Source organism: Lagopus muta, chromosome 14, assembly GCF_023343835.1.
Source record: "Lagopus muta isolate bLagMut1 chromosome 14, bLagMut1 primary, whole genome shotgun sequence".
NCBI classification, from domain to species: Eukaryota; Metazoa; Chordata; class Aves; order Galliformes; family Phasianidae; genus Lagopus; species Lagopus muta.
In genome coordinates this window covers 12,900,470-12,924,975 of record NC_064446.1, presented here as the reverse complement: position 1 = coordinate 12,924,975, position 24,506 = coordinate 12,900,470, and the positions used below count along the sequence as shown (strand labels likewise).

At 54.8% G+C, this 24,506-nt stretch overlaps 2 protein-coding genes across 3 annotated transcripts; both read left to right on the top strand.

The window, feature by feature from the left end:
* The first annotated feature begins 355 nt into the window (after positions 1–355).
* CDX1 (caudal type homeobox 1) lies at positions 356–9,063 on the top strand. The gene is made up of 3 exons (XM_048960734.1): positions 356–785; positions 8,577–8,722; positions 8,857–9,063. The coding sequence occupies exons 1-3, from the start codon at positions 356–358 to the stop codon at positions 9,061–9,063; spliced, it is 783 nt and encodes a 260-aa protein (XP_048816691.1).
* Positions 9,064–13,621: 4,558 nt separating this feature from the next.
* SLC6A7 (solute carrier family 6 member 7) lies at positions 13,622–23,995 on the top strand. 2 transcript variants are annotated; one of them, XM_048960468.1, is made up of 14 exons: positions 13,622–13,837; positions 17,338–17,518; positions 17,909–18,040; positions 18,858–19,092; positions 19,382–19,520; positions 19,787–19,921; positions 20,188–20,291; positions 20,599–20,723; positions 21,169–21,281; positions 21,363–21,494; positions 21,806–21,905; positions 22,236–22,336; positions 22,481–22,648; positions 23,306–23,995. In XM_048960468.1, exons 1-14 carry the CDS (start codon positions 13,805–13,807, stop codon positions 23,516–23,518), a joined length of 1,911 nt encoding a protein of 636 aa, XP_048816425.1. In that variant the 5' UTR covers positions 13,622–13,804; the 3' UTR covers positions 23,519–23,995. The 2 variants fall into 2 exon arrangements, with proteins under 2 accessions (XP_048816425.1, XP_048816424.1); XM_048960467.1 differs by having other exon boundaries at positions 21,169–21,494.
* The last annotated feature ends 511 nt before the right edge of the window (positions 23,996–24,506 follow it).

The window sequence follows — 24,506 nt, the reverse complement described above, 5'->3', positions numbered from 1 at the left end:
TGCCACACTGTCCCCAAAACCAGCTGGCATAAAGAGACCACAGCTAGTGGCATGGGGACAGCCCGATGCTGGTGACCACAGAGGGAACGCGGGGCGGTGGGAGGTTCGGATCGCCCCGCACCGCCGGGGTTCCTGCACTTTGAAATGCAACCCTGCCTTTCAATGCAAATGCTGCGAGAGGTTGGGCCCAATAAAAGCCTGTGGGCAGGGAGGTGCCTGGCCCCGGGACACAGCTCCCCAAGGCGCCCAGGTGAGCGCGGCGAAGGAGGGGCGGCCGCTGCGTGACACCCGGCCGCTTCGGCACAGAGCGGCGCAGCGCATCGGCACAGCATGAGCGCAGAGCCAGGTAGAGAAGATGTATGTAGGCTATCTTTTGGATAAGGACACCAACATGTATCCCAGTCCCGTCCGGCATCCCAGCCTCAACCTCAACCCCCAGAACTACGTGCCGGGGCCACCCCAGTACTCGGACTTCGCCAGCTACCACCATGTGCCAGGGATTAACAACGACCCGCACCATGGGCAGCCAGCGGCCGCCTGGGGCTCACCCTACACCCCTGCCAAGGAGGACTGGCACTCGTACGGCACCGCTGCCGCCTCTGCCGCCACCAACCCGGGGCAGTTTGGATTTAGCCCCCCGGATTTTAACCCCATGCAGCCCCATGCGGGCTCTGGACTCCTGCCTCCAGCCATCAGCAGCTCGGTGCCACAGCTGTCCCCTAATGCACAGAGGCGCACCCCGTACGAATGGATGAGGCGCAGCATTCCCAGCACCAGCAGCAGCGGTAAGGAAACCCCCAGCCCTACACACGGACTCCTTCCTTCACATGGGAGCTCTCAGCTTGGAGTCCTGCAGGGCTGGATCCTGCTCTGGGAACGACCCCAGTGGGGAGAGATGTGGGGCTGGCAAGGTGGCATGGACTGAGGATGAGTGTGGAGAGCATTGGTGTACGGGTGACCCTGTTCTGGAGAATGAGAACTCTGCTCTGCACATGGGAAGTCCTTCTCATGGCCAGTCCAGGGTAGTCCAGGCTCATCGTCGTGGTGGTGGGGTGCTCCTTTTGGAGGAGTGCTGTGCTGTGTGTGTAGGGTGCTGCAAGCAGTTCATGTGCACAGCTCACTGCACAGTCAGCGAGCACATAGGGGTGATGCTGCATGCTCAGGGTGCATGCAAGCTGCGGTGCATCGGGGACGGTGCCACATGCAGGGTGCTTGTGGGTGCTCTGGGTGTTGCATGGCACACAGCATTTGCACAGCTCCTGAGTCTGGCACTGGGCAGCCATACTGTCCCTGTGCCCTATCTCCTGTCCCCATGTCCCATCCCCTGTCCCTCTGTCTTATCCCCTGTTCCCTGTCCCTGTACTCTGTCCCCTGACCCCGGGGTCTTGTCCCTGATGAACTCCTGACCCCGGCGGGGTGGGGGGAGGTGGAAGTGTCTGTGCCCCGCAGCCCTCTGCCCGTGGCCGCCCCAATGCCCACTTCAAAGGCGGTGGGCAGTCCCCCCTCGGGGCCAGTCCAAATTGACACGGGCTTCGCTTTGTCATGGAGATGCTGCCGGCTCCTTTGGCATTGAGGAGAGGTGCGGGGAGAGCCTTTGTCCTGCCCTGCTCGTGCCCTTTCATGTTCCCCTCCGAGGTTCCCAGCCCGACGGCCGTCCTCTCCCTCTTCCCCTTGTCCGGGGCTCCCTGTTTGAAAATGGTGTAAAATGCCTCATTTGTTAGCTTGCTTCTGATTTCCTGGCATCACTGCGTTGGGTTGTCCCCATGCACGGTGCTGGGGATGTGATGGCCAAGAGCCACACGGTGACCTCATGATGCTGAAGGGTCTGGGCACGGCGATGCACAGCGGTGCCCACGTCCTCACTGTCCTATGCTCTGCTCCTCTGCCCCATCCCCAGGCCTCATTCTCTGGAAATTGTGTGGAAATTGCTGTGAGACTGTGCTGGGTGCTGGGGTTGTGATCATCCTGGTGGGAGCAGGGGTTGTGGTGGGGCTGAGCATCCCAGGAGGTGGAAAGCAGCGAGCTCTGCTCTGCAAGAAGGAGGGAGAGGCAGGGTGGCATTTCCTGATTCATTTTAAGCACTGAATATAACTCTTCAGGAAAATTGCCCTCCTTCCTCATACGCATTGAATGGGAGCCCACAGCTTCTATGGGATTTGTAGGTCCAAACGTCTCAGTTTCTTCTGGGAAAGGTGAGAGGGAAAATGAAAGAGGGGAGGAAGGTATAAGAGCACCTCTGGATGAAGGGAGTGAGAGGTAATGAGGGCAGAAAAGTTCCCCTGATTGAGTCACACAGCAACAGAGTGATTGAATTCTGGAAAGATCAGTTGTTGAGCAGTTTGTATCTCTTAGATTAAATGCATACAAAGGGACAAATGAGCCAGCTGTTCTTCCCTGCACGTGGGGGCAGAGAGGACTGGCAGGAGCAAAACCCCCTTGGTTACAGGGGACACCTCTGCAAACCCCCCCAGTCCTGGGGTTTCTGCTCATGGGACTGTGCAGCTGAATTCAAACCCACGGCGCCTGCCCAGGCTGCCTTTACATAAACCAAGAGGTGGGTTTGACATAGATAAGGGTGAAATGTTTTATTGGAATCAATAAACTGTACATTAATCAGTCTGGATGGGTTATACCCCTCTCCACGCTGTGGGAATAGGAAATGAATGCGCGGGCTATAAATACAGAGAGCTTCATTGCCAGCGCTGTAAATCATCAGAGGGCTGTAAATTACGGTTCCCTCTGTCTTGCCTTGTATAAACAGCCATCAGCCACGGCGTGAAGGTGCTCAGAAGGAGCTGTGCCATGCTTGGAGGCAATGTTATGCAGGGATGGAGCGTGCCAGGGGGTTCTGCTGGCGTGATGCAGAGCTGGGAGAAATTGATGAGAAGTCTCCCGGTGACTCAGTGCAGAGTCAGACCTCATGGGGCGATGAGCTGATATACCTGCTGCTAAGAATGTGTGTGCCTCACCCAGCAGGGCCAGCCACGGCGCAGGGCAAAGCTCAGCCCAGGTAACGGATGCTAAGTGCCCCAAATTGGGAAACAGAAGGAACAAGGTGTCCCCATGCCTCCTTTCTTCCCAAGCATCAGCCTTTTTTTGCTCATAAAATCTTCACGAGCGCAGTGTCAAACCCTCACGCTTCCTCCTTATTCGTAATCATTTGCAAACTTCCTTGTGAATGACACCCCTGCTCTATAAAAAGCTCAGGAAGGCGCTGGAAGCGGCAGTGTGCTGAACTTTGAAGTTCACCCCCCCCCACCTCGTTAGCTATGTAAATGCTGTGTGCAGCCTCCAGGTCACTAATGAGCCTGATTGCAGCACTGTGTTGCAAGGGAAAGTGTGCCCGGACATCCCTGGGGAGGTGAATGTGCATAGGGAAGTGCAGGATGAGCAGCCATGGTGGGAACATCCCGGGGTATGGATGCCACAAGCATGGGCAGAAGGCAATGCACCGAGTGTGCAGCTCTCCGCTCTGTTCCAGCTCTGTTTTCAGTGTTTCTGGCTCGGTTTTCCAGCTCTGCTTGTTCAGCCCTAGGAATGCTGGAGGAAACATAAAATCCCCATAAATGAGACACCAGTCCAGGAGAGGTTTGAGATGGGTGTCGGGGGTGGCTGGAAGACATGGTCCTGTTTTAGGGACACAGCTGTTCCTCAAGACACCCTCTGCTCCCTTGGGTCACCTGGAGTGCTGCATGCCACCAGGGTCCCTATTGGTCCTCTCCCCTTAAATTATTAACCCACAGCCTGCTCCTGGCCTCTGCTGGGGTTTGCTGAGTGCTTAGCCTGCTGGCCAAGGTACAGGTGGTTTGAACTTTCTTAGAATTGACTTTCCTTGAATAAAAAGGTCTTCCCTGGGGGTACCTACGTGATGGGCTTGGCTGGCTAATACCCCGGGATTAGCTGAGGGACACTTAATGCTCTGGCCAATGGCCAGTGCTTCCTGCAGGAGACCCTTCAAGGACGCCCACCCCAGTGCTATTAGCTTTGTGATTCTCCTGGATAAGGGGATGAATCCTTCCCCTGAGGGCTGTGAAGGGACAGAGAATCCCAGTGCCCACCTGGGCCCCCCACAGTGCCACCGACTTAATCTGGAGTGGGGTGGCAGCTTTGTGCCCTGGGTCTGGCTGTGGATCCACACCACGCAGGCGATGCTCCGTGCCTGCAGCCCACATGTCCCTGCATTGTGGTCTTTGACCCAGCGCTGCAGCCCGGCTGGCGGCACTTGGTGAGGTGCTCATAAAACCAAGGAGCAGCCCCTGGAATGCGCTGGTTGCCAAAATAAAGGCTTGAATCACTGCTCTTCTGGGAAACGCTTGTCCCAACACCCAGCCTGGGGCTGCTGTTCCTTGGCTGGGGAGTGGGTCTGGGCTGGGGATGCTGGGCAGGGCCAGACTGCTCTCCCTGGCCCTGGGGGTCTGAGGTCTGTGGACTCAGCTCTTCCCTGCCTGCTCTGTTTCTTCCCAATCTCTTTAGCCCTGGGTGCTGGTGTCCTGGTCTATGCTTCTTGGATTTGCCCTCCAGCATATGGGCCCTGCTCTTACCGATAGCAAAGCCATGGGGCTATTTCGAAGTGCAGAGTTTGATCCTCTGTGCAGAAGACTATAAAACCACTGGGAACTGTGGTGCGGTTTTGTAACTGAAACATTCCCAGTGTGTGACATATCAAAGCCAAATGAGTTTTTATTGCCAGTGGGGTGGCACTGCTGCTTCCTCCGAGATCTTTGGCACCAGGAAGATCTCCCTGGCTTGGTTTGGTGTTGGCTGACAGCCCTGTGAGGAGCTGCTCTGGGGGCTGCAGGGCTGCCTGGCAGTGGTGGCCACAGCGAGCCCTTCCTGTAGCCCAGCATCTCACAGTGCCCATTTGTGCCCCCTGGAGCAGGAGCCAGGGCAGCCTGGGCAGGGCCATCGGGTGGGGGCTCAGCCAGCATCCCCTCCCTCTGCAGTGCAAATAGAAAGGAGCTGGGGTAGATCCTCTCACATGGTTTTGGAAACCCAGCAGTTGTCTAAATCCAAGGGAAAAGATCTCAGCAGGATCTCAAGGAGGTGGGATGTCCTCTGGTCGACAACAATAAGGGAGCCCATGTGGCTGCAGTCCTTCATTCCATGCTGATTGCCCCATCCATCACACCACGCTTCCTGAGGTGGCTGGGAAATACTTGACAATACTGCATGGAAAGGGGAAGTGAAAGCCCTGCCCACTGGTTCCCAGCAGGCAGGGGTAGCGGTGGGGCTTAGACTCCAACAGTGTGGTGAGCATACTGGAGATGGATCTTAGGGGGTTCAGAGTGTGCATGGGGTGCTCAGGCTTTGGGGCCGCTATTTCCAGAAGGTTTGGGAACAGTAACATGTTCTGGGCTGTCTGAGCTGAGAGTCAGCATGGTGTGGCTGTGGTCCCCTCTGCTCAGCAGAGGGAGCATCGACCTCTCTGTGCAGGCACAGCTGGAGCACATCTGGCTGCCAGATGATGGTGACCCAGCAAGGAGGGTCCTGAGTGCTGGGAACAGACCCCAACCCTTGTTCCAGGGCTGCATCATGCAGCATCGTTCTGCTGGCTGCCCTCCCTTTTGCAGTGGGAGATGTGAGAGGGTGGAGGGGCAGTTGAGTTGCCCGTGGCTCTGACCCCACTCTGACTCCGCTCTGATTTGGTATTGCTTCTGTGACTCAGTTTCCCTACCCATATCATTGCCCAGGCTACACTGGGATAGGGGGAAAGTTTTCATAGAGAATTTTCCTGGGAAGAAATGGGAAATAGGGCTCTCATCCATGATGTGTTCCATGCACTGCTCTCAGACCGCTTGGGACAGCCCAATCTTTCCGTGCCAGTCATGCGAAGAGCTGCTGGGCAGCAGGGCGTGCAGAGCCTCAGCTCCATCCCCAGCAGCACCTCCCATGCTAAGTGCCCTGCACAGTGCCTGGCACCCAGATTGCCATGTGCCTGTGTCCCCAGGCCTGGGGACCTCTGCAGCTGGCAGCGGCACGGCTCTCATCTCTCCAGCTCCACAGCCCTGCTTGCTGTGCTCTGACCTGATCGGAGCCCTGATGGCTGCGGTGGTGCTCAGAATGGAGCCAGGACTTGCAGCCACTGTAATTTTGAGCTGCTTTGACCTGTGAAATGGAGACCTTTGGGGAATAGCATAGGATTATACTCTTGCCTGTTTTGATCTAGCATTTGCTACAGCTGCCCTGCATCAGCCTCAAAACATCCCACCACTCCACTGCCCACCTCTTTTAAGGGGTCTGTGTCTTGTTGAAAGCCATCCTTTACACAGTCTAGGGCTGGAGAAGGTGAATTATAGCTCCCTAACAGCCTCCATCATCCTGTGGTGCCTTCCTATGCCTGTTTGTGACAGTAGCCCTGTAGGTGCAGAGCTGGAGACAGAGAGCACAGAGCTGGGGTTGGGTTTTCCTCTCCTCTGCCTCTGTTCTGGAGGGAGGGAAGCAATAATGCTGTGTCACTCAGGCTGCATGACCTCAATTTGGACACCCCAGAGATGCTATTAGTACTGTGGTCAAGGGCAGGGAACTCCTGTCTCCCTATCCTCGTCCCCATCCCCATCCCCAGGGCTGCCATGTGGAGCAGATCAGGGCAGGGGGTCTCCCTTAATGTGTCTGTGAGTGCGTGTGCACACACACTCAGGAGTGTGTCCTCTGGGGCCTGTGCAGCACATTGAAGCTATTCCCTTATCTAATCGTGGCTCAGGTGAGTGCTATTAGGGTTATACATTAACAGCAGTAACGATGCCCTCTCCCCAAGCTTTGGGCCCTGCCTTGATCCCAACGCTGGAATCCTTCCTTCTGGCCCCACGGATGGCTCAGTTTGGCTGCTTGAGCTATTCCTTTTTTCTTCTGGGGACAAGAAGGAGGAAGTTTGAATGTGTGTTGGGGCTGGATGGTGCTGGCAGCAGGAGGACCCTTGTCCCATCCATGCTACCACCCATGGCCCCCTCCAACAGCCGTGGGCCATGTCCTGGCACAGCCCCAACCCCAGATTGCCCCATCCCACTGCTCCTCAAGATCCCTGCAGGCATTGGGGTCTTACCCACAGGTATGAGGGGTCACCGTGAGGAGCCATGATGGCTCATCCCAAATTTCCTCTTTCCTTTCCCAGAGCCATAAAAGGGCCACCGAGGGCGAGTTAAGCGTAACCCAGCATTGATATTCAAGGTAGCCGCATTATTCATTGTCAATAGCATTTCTTGCAAGTCCCTTTCTTCTCCTTGTGAATCGCTCACAATACATTCCTGAATTCAGCAAACATCGCTGAAAACTGCAATTAGTCAAGGCGAGGAAATCTCCATCTCTGGGTTGGTGGCGAGCAGAATCTTTGCTCCCTGGTATTTGCAACGAGCACCCAGGGCTGCGCCGGAGTTCACCAAGGACGAGCAACGACAAGAGAACAACAGAGCGCAGGCAGTGATGGATCTATTTACGGCTGCAGCAGGAAATAATAATCCCTGCTAGAATTCCTGGCAGATGCAGTATCCACAAACCGCCTTGTTTCGTTACTCTTTAATTTTTTTTAACGTTAGCTGTCAGTTCCATTGCGTTCCAGCTGTTTTTTTTCCACCACGCAGTGGCATTTAAATTGCAATATCGCAAATAAGATCGCTTTTCAGTCATTATCTCGTCAGAAAGGGTATTGCTTCCAAATGAAAAAGGAAAAAAAAAAAGAATTCATATGCGAAAGAAGATATCTTGAGTCCTGGTTCCAGGGGATGCAGTTTTCATCCCTATCCATGGCACAGCCTTGCTGTACCTCCACCTCCTCAGATCATGGGAATATGCACTGTGCTGGGGGCATGGGCAGGGCTGGACCACAACTACCCAGTGCTATTGCCCACTGTGTTCTTCTAATAGGAAGCAGTATTGTTGGCACCATGTGCCAGCTATCTTCTTGCTCAGGTGAAATGTGGGGTTCAGTGGAGCTCTGATCACACTTGGGGAGACCCTAGGCCAGGTGCAGGCTGGTTATGGCCAAGCAATGCTGGCTATTGAGTCCACCACAGGGAATGTTTGTGCTTACTGTGGGCTCTCCCCATCATATCTTTAATAACTACACCATTCTTTTGTGAACACAGCGTGAGATGATGAAAACCTCTCTTGGTGGCAGAAAAATGCTGTCACTCCTGGGTTTTCCCTCTTTTCCTGTCCTGATCTGTGTGCCTTCAACTGATGGCACTGTGGGTTTGGGCTCTGTGGCACAGAGCTGGGCTTCCTGCAGCCCTCTGGGCTGGACTTGTCCAGGCAGCATGTCCTCCGCCTGGGCTGCAGCTCTGCTCCTCTTGAGGTGATGATCAAGGCGCATAGAATGTGGAGACCATTATCTTGGGATGTTACTGAACACCTCCTTCCCTTCCTACCATGAACAGCCCCTATCCCCCGGCACTTTCCAGCATGGAGAAACACCCTGGTGCTACCCAGGATAGGTATCAAACTCCATATGAGCCAAGGACTCCTATCCTCTGGTCCCACGTTCCTCCAGAGCTCTCTGTGTGCTCATGCAGTTCCTCCATGCCATCAGCGATGCTCCTGTCCCCCAGCCCTATCATCTCACCTCACTCTGCTCTCTCTGCCAGGCAAGACGAGGACAAAGGACAAGTACCGGGTGGTGTACACGGACCACCAGCGCCTGGAGCTGGAGAAGGAATTTCATTACAGCCGCTACATCACCATCCGCCGTAAGGCCGAGCTGGCCGCTGCCCTGGGGCTCACTGAACGGCAGGTGAGTGCTGGAGATGGATTTGAGAGAAGGCAATGCCATTCCCATTCTGCTTCCAGCTCCCGTGGTGCCCCTGGGGTGCTCTTCCTTGTCCACGTGCCCTTTTTTTCTGCATGGCTATCTGTGTCTTTCCACAGGTGAAAATTTGGTTTCAGAACCGAAGGGCGAAGGAGAGGAAGGTGAATAAAAAGAAACTGCAGCAGCAGAGCCAGCCCACCAGCACAACCACACCAACCCCCCCAGCCGTGGGCACTCCGGGGCCCATGGGGACCCTCTGCAGTGGCAGTGCCCCAAGCCTTGTCTCCTCGTCTCCGCTCACCATCAAGGAGGAGTTCATGCCTTAGCCCCCTCCGCCAGCCACAGACACTGAGAGATAAGCACTACATGGCAGAGCTTGTTGCTGAGCACCCAAAGACACCACGTCCCCTGGGGCACGGTGGCTCTGTCGCCTTCCCAAGAGGCTGATGAGCTCTGTCCTACACAAAGCCCCTGTGTTAGGTAGTGCTGTTCTCCTGTAGGAAACATGCGCTGGTCTCTGGCATTGGTAGCCCAAAACCAGTGGGATGAGTCTTTAGGTGATGGTGGAGGACCCTTTCTGTGGAACATCAGAATGAGCCGGTGGGATGATTCCTGCGCGGTCTTCCTGGTGGTCCAGCTGCCTGCTGCTTTGGGGCAGTTCTAGTGAGACTGAACTAAAGAAAAGGCTTGGCTGGACTCAAAGCAGACAAATCTCATCTGAGATTGTCTGTGGAATCTGCCATGCCTGGAGCGAGTTGGACAGCAGGAGCTGGGTAGGACCCTCAGCACTGAGACTGGAGGGGGAATGGGGGCTCCTTAAACTGAGACAATGGCAATGAGCGTCCCCCGTGTCCCCCAGCTACCATCCCCAGCTCCATCCCTGTGGCAACAGAGGACCATCGTGAGACCTGCACACATCTGTCCTACAGATGGACCTCCCTATGGAGGCTTTGAGACCACCTTCCAGCGTGGAGGAACAAGAACAAGGTTGGCAGTTAGAACAGTGGACAACTCCAGGTTGCCCAGAAGGGCCACTCACCTACCCATGGCATTGCAGAACCTGCACAGCTCCGTGCTGCATCAAGGCACTACCAGCTGCCAGGACCATCATGGTGATGGGACATGTCCTGGTGCAAGATGATGGATTGCTGGCTTCTGAAGAGAGACATGGGTGGGTCTGTGCTGTTTACTCCAAAACAAAAAAGGCTCTGAGTTTTGTCTGCTTTGTACTCCTCCATCTGCTGCACCATTGGTAACCAATGGCTTTTTTTTCCTGCTGGAAATCAGAGTTAAAATTCCCCTTAATCCTTCTGAATCCTGGGGTTTCTACTGCCTCAGCTACCTTACAGCCCAGTTTTGGGTGCCCCAGAGGGTGTGCTGGGACACAGGAGGGTTTGAGGCTCCTACTTGGGGCTGTGGCTTCCCAAGACCAAGGTGAGGGTTCAGTGGCTCTCATGATCCTTTTCTAGCACCATCACTCTGAGCCCAGGCAGGAACAAGAAGTGGAGATGTCCCTGTTGCCTGCAGAGCCCCTTGTCCGCTCCCAGCCCATTCTGGCCTAGAACTCACAGTGTTTGGGGTTTCATACTGCACAGCTCCTTGACACCCACTGCACCTACAGCCCCTTAATAGGGTCTGCGTCCCCCACCATGGGGACCAGTGACATCTCCCTGGGGCCATCACTGCTACTTTACACCAAAGGCAGACGCTGGTGTTGGCCTGGGACTTCAGCTCACAGCTTGTGTACAGAAGGCAGAACATTTTATTTTCTAGGCTTTGGTAAAAATAAAAGTGAGCAGGAGCCCTGTGAGCTGTGGGTGTGTTGCTGCCTCTCCCATGTGCCCACATCGATGTCCCCAAGTGTGATCAGACCAGTGCCATCAGGGAGGGCATGGGCAGAAATATCTGGAGACAGCAGCCTGGCCCCATAGCCTGATTGCAGTGTGCTGTGTGTCCATCTCACGAGGGCAGCATGGCTGCAATGTGGCATGAGGCAGTCACGTCCTGTCCCTTGGGTACAGTGGGGATGGCTAAGGGACGGATGGTTTCCCGGGGACAGCCGGGAAAAGGGTGAGGCTGGGCCTTGCTGGTGCTGGAGGCCAAAGAACAAGGCCAGCTGCCCACCGACGTGGCTGCTGCTGATTGGTGCCTGCCCGCCTCTAATCTCATTTTATGGCTGTTGATGGGCTGAATATCCTCCTTGTCCAAGAAGAGCAAACAGAGAATGAGGATATGAGATAGAGCTTGGGACAGCTGGCATCAGTGCCTGGTCGTGACAGAGTTGGCACAGGTGGTCCCCACTGCCTGTGCTGTCCTCTTCCCCATCTAATCACTGCCTATCTCCATCTCAGCCACATCAGATTTGGGGCTGCCATTAAATTCTTGCCCAAAACAGCTCCTCCAGCCTCAAAACATACAAAGATGTGCTGGTGGGGCAGGTGGATGTGATGAAGGGTGAAGTCCTTCTGGGTCGAGGAGATAGAGGAGCAAAGGAGGGATGGGGCAGAGAGAGGGGCAGAGCAATGGTTTTTTTCTGTGACCTTACAGGAGTGGCTGTGCCCAGTGTTGAGCCCTGCTGAGTCTGGCACATGGCACAGCAGGGCATTGGTGGCTAAAACAGGCTGGAGAGGCAATGGGAATGGAGCTGGTGCCATAAAGGGAAAGGTACCGGGGTGGGTGGGTCTCCTGCCCAAGGAGCGGTGTGCCATTGGACACTTTGGTGCCTGCAAGAAGATGAGAGCCACACAGAGGGAAGATGCTCTGTCACACCCTGGAGAAGCTCCCGGTGCCGTTGACAGCATGAGATTCCAACTGATACCCTAATCAGGCGCCTGCCTGTTTGCACAGCGGGGTAAAAGTCCAGCGAGCTGTGGGCTGTGCCCTTGGGTTGCTGCAGCCTGTGTGTGCACAGGGAGCAGGCGCTGGTGAGAAGAGGCCATAAATACGCCCACACAGCCAGCACCCCTTCCCCCAACACACACACAGCCCTCAGCCCCGCTGACGAAATGCATCTGCTGTGCCCCTGCTCCCATGTCCTCCCCTGACTCTCTGCCATCATGCTGGCAGCGCCGTGTCCCCGCTGGCTTTGGCATGCCCACTTGTTGGCTGTGCCGTACCCATATTTGCACCCCTGGCAGGTGACAGTCACTCAATTTCAGCAGCTATGGCACCTACCCCTTGAGTTGCACAGCCCAAAATTGCACCATGGCCATATGGGGACACTGGGTGGCACGGAAGGGGGACCCTGAGGGCTGTCCTCATCAAGCCCCTGTGCTTTCTGCCCATTACTTCCCCTGTGCTCACACCGCCTGCTTTTGCACCCTCCTTGGAGAAATCTTGAAATAATCATCAAAATAAGGCCACGCACAACAGGTGGCCGACAGCATGGCAGCCTCCGGCATGGCACAATTCCCAGCAGTGACGAACCGGAGCGCTGCTGCGGCTGCTGCCTTCCCTGTGTCCCATGGAGCAGAGCTGGGCACGGCCCCATCCTGCTGTTGGGTAACTCCCTGCCCGCCCCAGTGGAGGGCTGGGCTGTTTGTGTAGGGCTCGGCCTCTGCTGGTGATACAGGGCTGGGGTTGAACCACACTGCCAGCAGCTTCCCACCATGAGACTCTTCTCTCTAGGTAGATCCCAAGGGAAAAAAAAACAATGGGCTGGTTCAGATCACACAGGCACGAAAGGCAAACAAAGCATCCCTGCCCCAGCAGGAAGGGTGAGGATGGGACAATGCGCCATGCAGCTCGGCGCAGCATTCCCCATAGCATCCCAGGAGAGGGAGAAGCAATGGATCACCCAGAGGGAAGTAAAAGCTTGGAGGCTTCCCAAAAGCTATGTAAAAAAAGAGATGTTTGTTGGATGATGTATTTTGCTCCTTCCTCCTTTCCCGCTGGGAAACCCAGGTAAATGTTAGCTCTGAAAGACCCACTGTGCAAACTCAGAGGCACTTCATCTGTGCTGGGTTTTGCAGAAATGTGTTTTCATGCTCACAGTCTGATTCCTTTGGGGGAATTTTTACAAAAGTGTTTGGGGGGCTGTAGGAACATGACTCCTGTTAGATAGCAGGGAGTTTCAGGGCTTCAGTCCTAGCTCTGTCTCTCTGCATACCCCCAGCAGCTTCTGCTCAGCCTTAAAGTGGCTGGGGACACGTTTGGGTCAGGCTGAAGTACCACAAAGTGTTTGCAAAGAAATGGGGCATACACACTCCTATGGGCACAGCACAGGGAAAGTGAAACACAAGAAGGAAAGAGGCATTGCCCTGAGGCAGCCAGCAGCTCTCCTTATGGCCCCAGAGCATGTGAGATCATCCCCTCCTGCAGTCCTGCTGGGGACATTTGATACCACAGAAGGAGAAAAAGAGTCAGGGACCAGCTCCTTGCCTCCTCACCTGGGGTTTGACTGAGCACAAAGGGGAAAAATCCCAATCTCCTGAGCTCTGGGTCTGTGGGATCCCACTCAGCACGAACACTCACATTCTAGGGAGATGAGCCGTGCTGTAGGACCTGTCCCAGGATGGCTCCAGCCCCCAACACTGAGAGGCACTGGTCCTGCCCAAAGGGACTGAGGGCTGTCCTGGGCTGGGGGCTCCAGCTGTGTGCTGCCCGAAGGAAAATCAGCGCAGGGCTGGCCAGAAAGCTGCTGAGAGCTGCTGGACTTGCCTTGCTACCACCACCCCTTGGGACATGTGGGAGCCCCGTGTTCCCAGCAGCAGGCTGTCTGAGACCTTACACATTCACGGCACATGTAAAGCAGCATCCTCTCCTCCTCGCTGCTCTGCTTAGGGCCGAAGCCCCAGACCCCCCCCTCCAGCAGGGGTACGTTTGACAGACAGCCCTCCTGCAGCCTGCCCAGAGCCGTCTCCTCCCTCCCTCCCCGCTCAGCGTGCAGCCAGCCCCAACTCCAGGCAGAGCCTTCTGCCGGGCTGTGCCCCCCTCCACCCTGCATCCATCCACCCCAGCACCCCCCTCTGCCTGCCTGCTCTGCTCCCCCTTCTCCCTCCCTACCTCCGTCTGCGGAGTGAGAGAACAAGTGTCGGATCGGGGAGCGCATAGCAACAGGATTCTGGGATGAAGAAGATTCGGCAGCAGCAGCTCCGCAAGGTGAGAGCCAATGTGGGAGCGCGGGGACATCGCGTGCCATCGCCCCATGGGGTGCATGGCTGGGGGCACGGATTGCAAATTGGGTGAGGGGCATTTGGAGACAGGTGGGGGTCATTTTGTGGGGACTTGGTGAAGGGATGTGTCCCCAGCCCCTGCCCCCAGGGGCAATGATTTGTGCCAGGGATGCCCGGGAGGGTGGGCACCAGGTGCTCGGTCCCACAGTGCTGCTCATGAGGATGCTGCCCCTTGATGAAGGGAGCTCGGGGGCTTCAGGTTCCCCCATGGGATCAGGACACAGCTGGGCTGCTTCTTCCCTGCCCAAGGCTGGGTTTGAGGGTCTCAGGGGACCCAGGTGGTGCTGGATCCTGAGCTCCCCTTTTACCCTTTGGAGGCCAGTGGAGCTAGGAATCCTGATGGGAGCTCTTTGAGACCCAGCTCTCAGACTTCCCCATGCCAGTCTTGCCCTTCCAGTCTTTCTTCTGCCCCTGCACCAGGGACAGAGCCCCTTGCATTGCCCTTCCCACATGGGGTTGGGTGCTGTGGCGTGGCTGAGTGGCAATCTCAGCTCTCATGCTGCTGTTCCTGCATGTGGGTGCTGCCCAGAGCACACCCAGGCACTGCCCTTCACCTTTTTGCTCTGCCTGCTAACCGCAGGGTAAGGATGGCTCCAGCCCGTGCCCTGCCTCCAGCTGCAGGAATGAAAACCCTAAGAGTTTTGTCCATGACAGGAAATTCCTGGGATGCTGGGACATGATGTAAAAACCCAGTGCTGGCCTGGCACAAGGCAGCAGCTCTCTGGCAGCCTTCTGCTTTGCTCCGTGCTGCTGGGAGGCAGCTCTGTCCTCTCCCATTTCCTACAAATCGCTTTTTCAGATCACTCAGCAACTGCAAGAACCACTCAAAGTTCTCCTTGTCCCTCCAAAGGCCTTTCTGAGACGTGCAAAGAAATTTCTCTGCTGCTCACGGTTCTGTTTAGCATTTACTCAGGAATCCATTTAGTCCCACAGCAACCAGCCTGAATGGAAAGCAGATGACTCTGGAGTTATTTCCCCATCTCCGGTGCTGCTCGGGGCCCTTCACCATCCCAACCACTCAGAGCCCCGGGTGGAGGCAGGAGGAAGTGTCCCCTTCAGGTGGCAGGATGCCATGCCCGACCCTGGGCTGAGGTTTCTCTGGAGCTGCTGGAACCACTCACACAGCCCCACAACCCCAGCAGCCCCTCCTCACCTGCATCCGCTTCCTATTTGCAAGCCGGGAGTTTCAAGCCTTTCTACCAGACATATGGAAATTCCTCCTTAACAGAGATCTTTCTCAGGCTCTAAGGATTTTTGCTTTTGCATAATAGTATTTCCGTAAGGGCTGAGTGGATTTTATTTTATTTTTTTTCCTACATGGGATTTCTTACACGCTTCAGGGATTATTTGGTGCAAGGGTGGGAGCCTGGCACTGGGATGTCCCCATTCCAACAGGTGCTGGGTGCAGAGCCTCCTTGTGCCATGCCACAGCCTGGCCCATTGCAGCCAGTGGATTTTTTTTTCTGCAAGAGATTAACAAGCGATTCGAACTGATCCGGAGTGACTCACATGGCACAGACGCACTGTGCTCACGGCACAGAAATCTGCCTTTGGGTGGCATTTCCTCAGCCAGACGCTGTGGTTCACACACAAAATTGTCAACGAATCACGGACAAAACAACAAAATGATGCCAAAAGTATGAATCGAGGCAAAATACGATGAAAAAATCAACCTGGAGCTGGCTGGCTTCTCACAGCTCCAGCTTTGTGACTGTTGAGTTTTGTAGAGGTTTCATTTAAGCAAAGCAGTTTGCAGATAGTAATTAGCACAGGATGAGTTCACTGTGGAAGCCAGCTCGTATCTTACCAGAATCTCAAACACCTTTTCTTCTTGGTGCCCTTTGCTTTGCTGACCTCTTGGGGGCATCCCCTGGATGCAAAGTGGTGCAGTGCTTGAGGACAGTGATGCCAGGGGAGCGGATGGTCCCTATCTGTCTGTAGCTGGTCTGAAAGATGGCAGCTCTGCATGCAAAGCACTGGCACAGAGCTGTGTGTCAGCCTCTGCTGGGAGAGAAAAGCCCTGTTATGAGAGAGGCTGAAAGAGGTTATTAGTCTTAAAAAAAAAAGGGCTGAAAGAGAGCCTCAGCGTGAGATATCCACCTGAATCAGTGAGGTGTGCAGCTCTCTGTTGTCTGGAACAAAGGTGGTCTGGAATCCTTAAATACTGCATTTTGCAACTTGTTTTCATTCAGATATCAGCCCAGGCTTTGTGTGGTGGGTGAGGATCCGGGCAATCTGGGTGATGCAGTCCCTTCTGTGCCTCCCCTACCCCTGTGCTCCCACTGCCCCACCTGCCACAGACCTCAGGGAGCACAGCTGATGTCTCAGCAGGGATGCTGCGGCACAGTCTGTCCACCGTCTGCAAGCATGGTTTGCTGTGGGTTGTGGCTGTGCACTGGGTTAATTAGAGGGTATGGCCAAAATGAGGAATTGCTTAATCAGAGAGCTCAGTTAAGGAGCTGCAGAAGGGCTGCCAGGTGGCAGCGGTGTTTTGTAGTGATGGTATTATATTTAGGTCATGGTTTCACTTTGCAGCCTGAAGCTTTTCCTCCAGCCCATACCCTGTGGTTATGGCATGCAACAGGGATGGGCTTTTAGGGGTGGCTTCTGCAGCCAGGGTTGGGTTTTGATGCCAGCCTTTTGCTCAGGTGAGCACCTCAGGTTGGCTCTGGGAAGAGCTGCCGGATCATCCCACACCAGGTGGATTCACTTGGTGCTGGTGGGCAGGAGCAGGGTGAGAGCGTGCAGCCATTGCAGAATGGCTCCTGGTCTCCATGGGAACTGGCAGCAGGATCAGCCCAGGCTGGACGGAGAGGAGAAGAAGGATGAGGAGGAAAGGGCTGTGCCACCTTGTACAGACACTGCATCCCAATGGGAAGGGGGACCCACAGTTCTGAGCTTATCCTCCCACATCCGCATCTCAAAGTCTGGCTCTCTATGGTCTATGCATTCAGGCAGAGATGGTTGTTTTTCCCTTTTAAGACTCCAGAAGAAGGGGAATCCCCCTGTCCTGGTCCTGGTGTCCTGTTTGCAGGGACACCTCTGTCCTCTTGCCTCACTGGAGCTGAACCCAATGCACCCCACAAGGAGAGAGCTCTTCCCATGCCATACTCACGCTCGTGTTTTGAAGATGAGAAAACCTTGTCGTGGCCCCTTGAGATGATTTCTTGACAAAACTGCCTTTCTCAGAGAGCTCTGGCCATGTGGGATGGATTTGATCCCCTTTCAAAGGATGTCAGCTTGCTTTAAAGCCGTAGGTTTGGTGGCGTACAGAGAAGCACCAGAAAGGAGACAAACATCATCACTGTGACTTAGAGGTCGTGAATTTACACCTCTCAGAGATCCTTCCTTCCCTTCTTCCCCTGCTTTACCCCTTCCTTCCATCCCTGGCCATCCTCTCCTATTCCTGCACCCTCTCTCACTCAGCCGGTGACACCAGAGCTCCTGGTGAGCCCCAGCAGCCAGGACGGAGAGCTGGGCTCCCAGTGCCCAGAAGACAGAGGGAACTGGACGGGACGTCTGGATTTCCTCCTCTCCTGCATCGGGTACTGCGTGGGCCTGGGAAACGTCTGGAGGTTCCCCTACAGGGCTTACACCAACGGAGGAGGTACTCATGCATCCTTCCAGCCACGTCCCCTTATCACTGAGTTGGGCAGGTCCCTGAATAGACAGCCCTCCCCCATCTCGGGGCTGAGGAGCAGCAATAACTGGAGAAGATCGTGGTGTTTGTGAAAGATTTGAGGAGAAAACATTTTGTGTATGTGGGCAAAGCAAAGCAAGGTGCGAATCACACACCAGGGGCACGGTGCCCTCTGGGATCTGGGGTGGGTGGTATTGTGGGGAGCTGCTGCTGCCCCTGTCTGCAGAGTTAATATTCTGGCCTCTTCCTGGGAAGGCAGTGGGAGGTTGTGGTAAGGATATTTTCCTTTTACTAGGTGGGCTTTAGCTGTTCACTCCGCATTAATTTCAAGGTTGTTTTCCTTTCTGCTTCCCGTAGGAGCTTTCTTGGTTCCTTACTTCATCATGCTGGCCATCTGTGGGATCCCCATCTTCTTCATGGAGCTGTCACTCGGGCAGTTCTCCAGCCTGGGGCCGCTTGCCGTCTGGAAGATCAGCCCTCTGTTTAAAGGTGCGTGAGTGAAATCCAGAGCCCCCGCGGTGCTTCCATGGGAGCTGCTGGATGGGGCCATGGACCAGAATCCTCATCCCACTGTCCTCAAAGGTTAAACGCTGGGGGAAAATGGAGCTGGTCAGGCTGCTGGGTCAGCCATTTGGGTAGCTGCAAGATACGTATGAGCTACCTGTTGTCAGAGTCTCTGCATGTCCTCATCAGCTCTAGAAATTATATGAAATTGTATGAAAAACTGAGTCAGACAGTGTACAAAATACAGCACTGAAGCTAAGCAAAGGCTGTTAAAAAGGTAAGAACAAAGTGTTCAAAAAAAAGTTCAGATCAAACACTGAGCTGGAGCAAAACTCTCTGTATAATGCCTGAAAGAAGGTTGTAGTGTTGCAGGGGTTGATATCTCTTCTCTCAGGTTGCCAGTGATAGGACAAGAGGGAATGGCCTTGAATTGCACCGGGGGAGGTTCAGATTGGATATTAGGAAACATTTCTTCTCAGAAAGAGTGGTGATGCAGTGGCACAGCTGCCCAGGGAGGCGTTTGAGAACTGTGGAGATGTGGCACTGAGGGACGCCATCAGTGGGCATGGTGGGATGGGCTGGGGTTGGAGATCTTAGGTCTTTTCAAACCTTAATGATTCTATGGAATAGATTATCAATTCACATGCAGAGAGGTCAATAAAGGAGATTCCCCAGCAGGTGAACCTCTGCCTTGGAGCTGGTTAGCCATGTGACTGCTGAACCCCAGTGTCTGACCCTGGATATGGATGCACTCTGCTCCGGAGAGATGGCTCACTTCTTCTTTACCCTCTCCTTCCTCCAGGCATTGGCATGGGCACCATCCTCATCGTCTCCCTGGTGGCCATTTACTACAATATGATCATTGCTTACGTTCTCTTCTACCTCTTTGCATCCCTCACAAGCGACTTGCCCTGGCAGCACTGCGGCAACTGGTGGAACACTGACCTGTGCCTGGATCACCGCATCCTCAAGGCGGGGAACGCCACCCTCCCCGTCAACATCTCCAACACCGTCAGCCCCAGCGAGGAGTACTGGAGGTGAGGAGGTGTGGAGAACAGGGAGAGAACAAGGATAGGAGAAGGTGGGCGCTCATATTATGGGTGCAGTGACGAGCTCACTGTCAGCATTGGATGTTCAGCCACTGGGACTGTGGGATGTGTCCATTACCTGGAGTTGCTTTGATGGCCTGGAAATACTTTAGAAGGAAATGTATCCCACAGCTGGACCAGCCAGGACTCACTCATAGCCAGGCTTCCCTCGCAGCTCTGCAGCGCACTGTGGACAAGTCCCACCGACGGCTCAGCAGCCATTCTGTTTTCGCCCTAGCCGCTACGTTCTGCACATCCAAGGGAGCTCCGGGATCGGGGATCCTGGCAGGATCCGCTGGAACCTGTGTCTGTGCCTGCTCCTTTCTTGGACCATTGTGTACCTGTGCATCTTAAAGGGAGTCAAATCCTCTGGCAAGGTAAGGGCTGGATGGTCTCTTCAGGGATGTCTTCCTGTGTCTGCATTTCTCCTTGCATCTGGGAAGTGAGAGCCATAAACATTTGCTAGACATGGGCTATTTGGGGGTGGCTTGAACACCCTGACAGCAACGCCGCTGGCCACGCTGCATTCCAAGGACCTCAGCACTGCAGGTGATTCTCGGTGACCCAGTGTCCCATCCCAGGATGTGCTATAGGGGATCAGGTGCACTGCTCCAGCTCTGCAGCCAGCTCTGCTCTCCCACAGGTCGTGTACTTCACTGCCACCTTCCCATACCTCATCCTGCTGATGCTGCTTATCCGTGGTGTGACACTGGAGGGGGCCTGGAAGGGAATCCGCTTTTACCTCACGCCCCAGTTTGACCACTTGCTGTCTTCCAAGGTGAGCAGGACTTTCAGTAATTTGCCCGAGACACAAAAATGAATATTCTCCTGTCATCTCCAGCACACAACAGAGGCAGTTCCCCTGCCTGTAGGTCTTTTCTGGCCAGCTTTTGGCCCAAAGTTCTCCCCCTCCTCCACCAGACCTGAAACATTTCCAGTCAGCAGCTTGTCTCTGCTCCACACGTTGCCTGTGCTGTGCTTCCCACCCCTATGTCTCCAGGGGGTTTCCAAATCCAGGCTCCCCTTCACTTTGTTTCCCCTCAGGTGTGGATCGAAGCAGCCCTGCAGATTTTCTACTCCCTTGGGGTAGGCTTTGGGGGCCTCCTCACCTTTGCCTCATACAACACCTTTCATCAGAACATCTACAGGTAGGAGCCAGATACCATCTCCTCAAAATCATAGCTGGGGAGCCACAAAAGCTTCAGCTGTTCCCCACTGCAGGCACAGGCAGAGAGGAGACTCTTGGTGCTGGGCTGATTCCCTCCACAAGGGAAAGCAAGTTTGGGAGAAACCCCACAGCATGACCTGTGTCATTAGATACAGGTTCCTGGTACCTCTGGAAAGTACCCACTGAGGGAGGCCCTTGGGAGAATCGCATTGCAGCGAAACCAGGGCTGGCAAGGCCACCCCAGCATGGGGCTGCTATGTTCAGAGCGTTTGCTTTCTTCTCTGTAGGGACACCTTCATAGTCACCCTGGGCAATGCCATCACCAGCATTCTGGCGGGGTTTGCCATCTTCTCTGTTTTGGGATACATGTCCCAGGAGCTCGGGGTCCCCGTCAACCAAGTGGCCAAAGCAGGTGAGGTCAAACAAGGACCTGTTTTCCCGGAATCTCTGCCAGGGCACAGCAAGGAGCTGGGAAGGGGAGGTGTGGGGCAGATCTTTCATTCCCTGTAGCACCTTCAGCTGGGATGGGGGAGATGGGAGACTTCCACCCCACTCAGGCACGGGGATGAAAGGCAGCTGAGGATGTCAGTGTGAGGGATCGAACTGCAGGCTTGGTTGGCCAGGAAAGGGAAGGAGGAAGATTGCTCCCTGCCATGTAAATCTTAAACAGCACTAAGTGATGCCTAACAATGGCATGAACAAGAAACAGGCTTATTCTGCACCTCGACACCTTCTCCTGCCCATCTTGCAGGGCTGTGGACAAGTCCCCACTGCAGTGTCATGCTGCTGGAGCCTTCTTTCCTCCATGCCCTTCTCTGTCACCCCCTTTTCACCCTGCTGTCCTTTACCTCCCCTAGGTCCTGGCCTGGCTTTTGTGGTGTACCCCCAGGCCATGACAATGCTCCCCCTTTCTCCATTCTGGTCTTTCCTCTTCTTCTTCATGCTGTTAACCTTGGGCCTGGATAGCCAGGTAAGGACAGAGCCCAGCAGGCCAGCTGCAGTGCCAGGCATCCCAGGAGGATCAGGGAATCCTCTTTTCCTTCCCATTCAGTTTGCCTTTATGGAGACCATCGTGACGGCAGTGACAGACGAATTTCCCTACTACCTGCGACCAAAGAAAGCTGTTTTCTCAGCTGCCATCTGCATTGGCCTCTTCCTAATGGGACTGATCCTCACAACAGAGGTAAGGTGAGGGGATGGATGCACTGGGGACTGACCAGGGGTTCATCCTAAAGACAGAGACAAATATAGTCATGTCAGCTAAAAAGGTGGGAGAGAGATGACTGATGGGGCTGGATTCCCTGCGGATGTGAAGTCCCACAGGGAGTAATGCAGCATTACTGTCCTTGTACCAACCCCAGAAGAGAAGTGATGTCTCCTGAGGCTGCCAACATGGGGCGAGGGGTATATGATCCCACAAGTGGGAGGATGTAGGTAGGATTTTATTGGGATGCTGGTCCCAGAGATGCTGGTCACTGTGCTTGGACTCTGCAGGGCGGGATGTACTGGCTGGTCCTGCTGGATGACTACAGCGCTGGCTTTGGTCTCATGGTGGTGGTGATCACTACCTGCCTGGTAGTGACACGTGTCTATGGTAAGAGAGTCTGTCCCATGGGGACGTGGGGAAGAGCGGGTATGACAAAGAGGGGGGGTAGAGTGACAAAGAGGTATTTGGAGGGAACAGGACGGGAGCCAGCAGCCTCACAGTGTAACATGAGGCACCTCTTCTTGTTTCTCTTTCACTGGATTCGCTTCCCAGAGATATCTGTGGGACTGAGCCTGGTCCCTTAGACCAGCTGGGTCCTCCTTCCTGCATTTCCAGCTGGGAGGAGAAATGCTTCTTTGCTTCTAGAGGAAAATGCTCTTGCCGTTCTGGTCCTGGGAGATGGCAGCTGCTGAATCCTTGTCCCTGTCCCTTCTCTAGGCATGAAGAGGTTCTGCAGAGACATTCACATGATGCTGGGCTTCCAACCAGGGCCCTACTTCAGAGCCTGTTGGATGGTCCTGTCCCCAGCTACGATGATGGTAACCACTGGGCTAGATGGTGCTAGAATCCCTGGTGACCTCCCCTTGTCACAATTTGCTCTACTGACCTCTCAAAGGACCGCTCTGGTTCTGCTGAGACCTTTGGGGAGCTCTGAACTGACTTGCTTTCCCCCCACCCCACAGGCACTGCTGGTGTACAACATCATCAAGTACCAGCCCTCTGAGTATGGCAGCTACCGCTTCCCTGCCTGGGCTGAGGCCCTGGGCATCCTCATGGGACTCTGCTCCTGCCTGATGATTCCTGCAGGCATGCTCATGGCTGTGCTGCAAGAGGAAGGGACGCTTTGGGAGGTAGGAGGCCCTGAAGCACCCCAAAAATGTGAACAGCTGATCCTGAGCCCCTGCCCATCCTGTGCTGTCTGGTGATTTGCTGCCTGTGAAATGCATGGAGTGTTGTTCCTTTCATGCGGGGAATAGAGACATGTGGGACTTCACAGCCATTTTGCAGTAGAAAAGGCAAAACAAGGAAGCAGTGGTGCAGAAAGGCTTTGCCCAGGGGCAGGCTGTGTAGCTGCTTGCAGCATCCCAGCCTGGGTTTTACCTTGCTGCTCTCCCCTGGCTGCTATGAGCAGAGCTGCAGCGCTTGCTGCCCTCCCCAGGCTGCAGCCTTTGGAAGGTGGAGCCTGGTCCTGGGCATGATGACGTGACCAGGAACCACCTTGATGGATGCTAACCCATTACCTAGAAGGATCTAATTCTACACCATAGCCCTGCACTAACTCCCAGCTCCCACAAGCCTTCCCCACCATCCCATGCAGACCAACAGACCGCTGCAAAGCACAGAAGGGCAGTGAGACACTGTTGCTTTCCCCAAATGCTGCAGGACAGTCTTTGGCCCCTTCCCACCACTCTAGGGCTCATCCCACAAAGGATATGAATGATAGCAGGGAGCACAGCAGGTGCTATGCCACAGTGAGCACCCACACCCCTCTACCCATCCCTTCACAGCGCTTCCAACAAGCCAGCCATCCCACCATGGACTGGGGCCCATCGCTGGAGGAGAACCGGACTGGTACATATGTGGCCAGCCTGGCTGGCAGCCAGTCCCCCAAACCACTGATGGTCCACATGCGGAAATACGGGGGCATCACCAGCTATGAGAACACGGCCATCGAGGTGGACAAGGAGATCGAGGAGGAAGAGGAGGAGTCCATGATGTGAGGGGATAAACTCTCCTCTTTACACTTTAGCACTTCGAGCTGGCTCAGGGCTGGGGAGGCTTTTAGGATCTGCTGGCCCTGCTGGACCCCTCACCACCACCCCAGCCCTGCCAGGACAGAGATGCTGCTTGTCCTGTCACCCCTAAGGTGTTTGTGTTCAGTGTGGCAAGGTGTACAACGAGTCCATATGTTCATGTGACAATGTCTGTGCAAGCATCTGGGTTGCCCCAAGCCCTTGGCCCCAGCCCAGGGATGCTTGGTGCAGAAGGAGGCAGTCCTCTGAGTTTGTGCGTTCTCTGCTAATATGTGTTTAACTCCAGCAACCCACAAACACACATGAGAAAGAATTTCAATATCCTAAATGCCCTGAGGAAGGTCTGTGTCAGTGCCCTCAGAGACACCCCAGCAAAACCAGGGTGCATCAGCATCCTGCTGAAATCTGACCTAATAAATGAGCAGTAAAAATAGTAAGAAGGAAATAAAGTGCTTTATAAATAAACTGGCCTGGGACATCCTGAGATTGTAGGTCCGTACAGGGGCAGGGCTCAGGCAAGATGAAGAATGGGAAGAGGCTGGATCTCTGGTTCCCCATAAATGCAGGAGCTCATGCATAGGAGTCAACCGGATCCAGCAGCAAAGCATGCAAGTGCAGCTGCCCCAGGGTACGTCCTGCCTGGGTAGAGGAAGAGGAGCTCACACAGCATCCATGAGGGCACATCCAGAGGGGATTCCAGGCACGTGGGGCACAGACACCTGCTGCGTTGTCCAACGCATCTCTGTTCCACTAAGGTAAAAACCACAATGAAGGATAAACAGAAAAATGAGGGCTTATGTCTGGGTTATGCCTGTAGCCCTGATGTACTGGGCTCTCTCCAGGGCGAACCTGGCATGAGGCTTTTCTGGCATGGCCATGTCATCACGTCTCCCACGTGTGCCAGGCTCCACTGTGCTGCACAGCACATAGTCACCTCGGGGAGAAACCAGCCAGC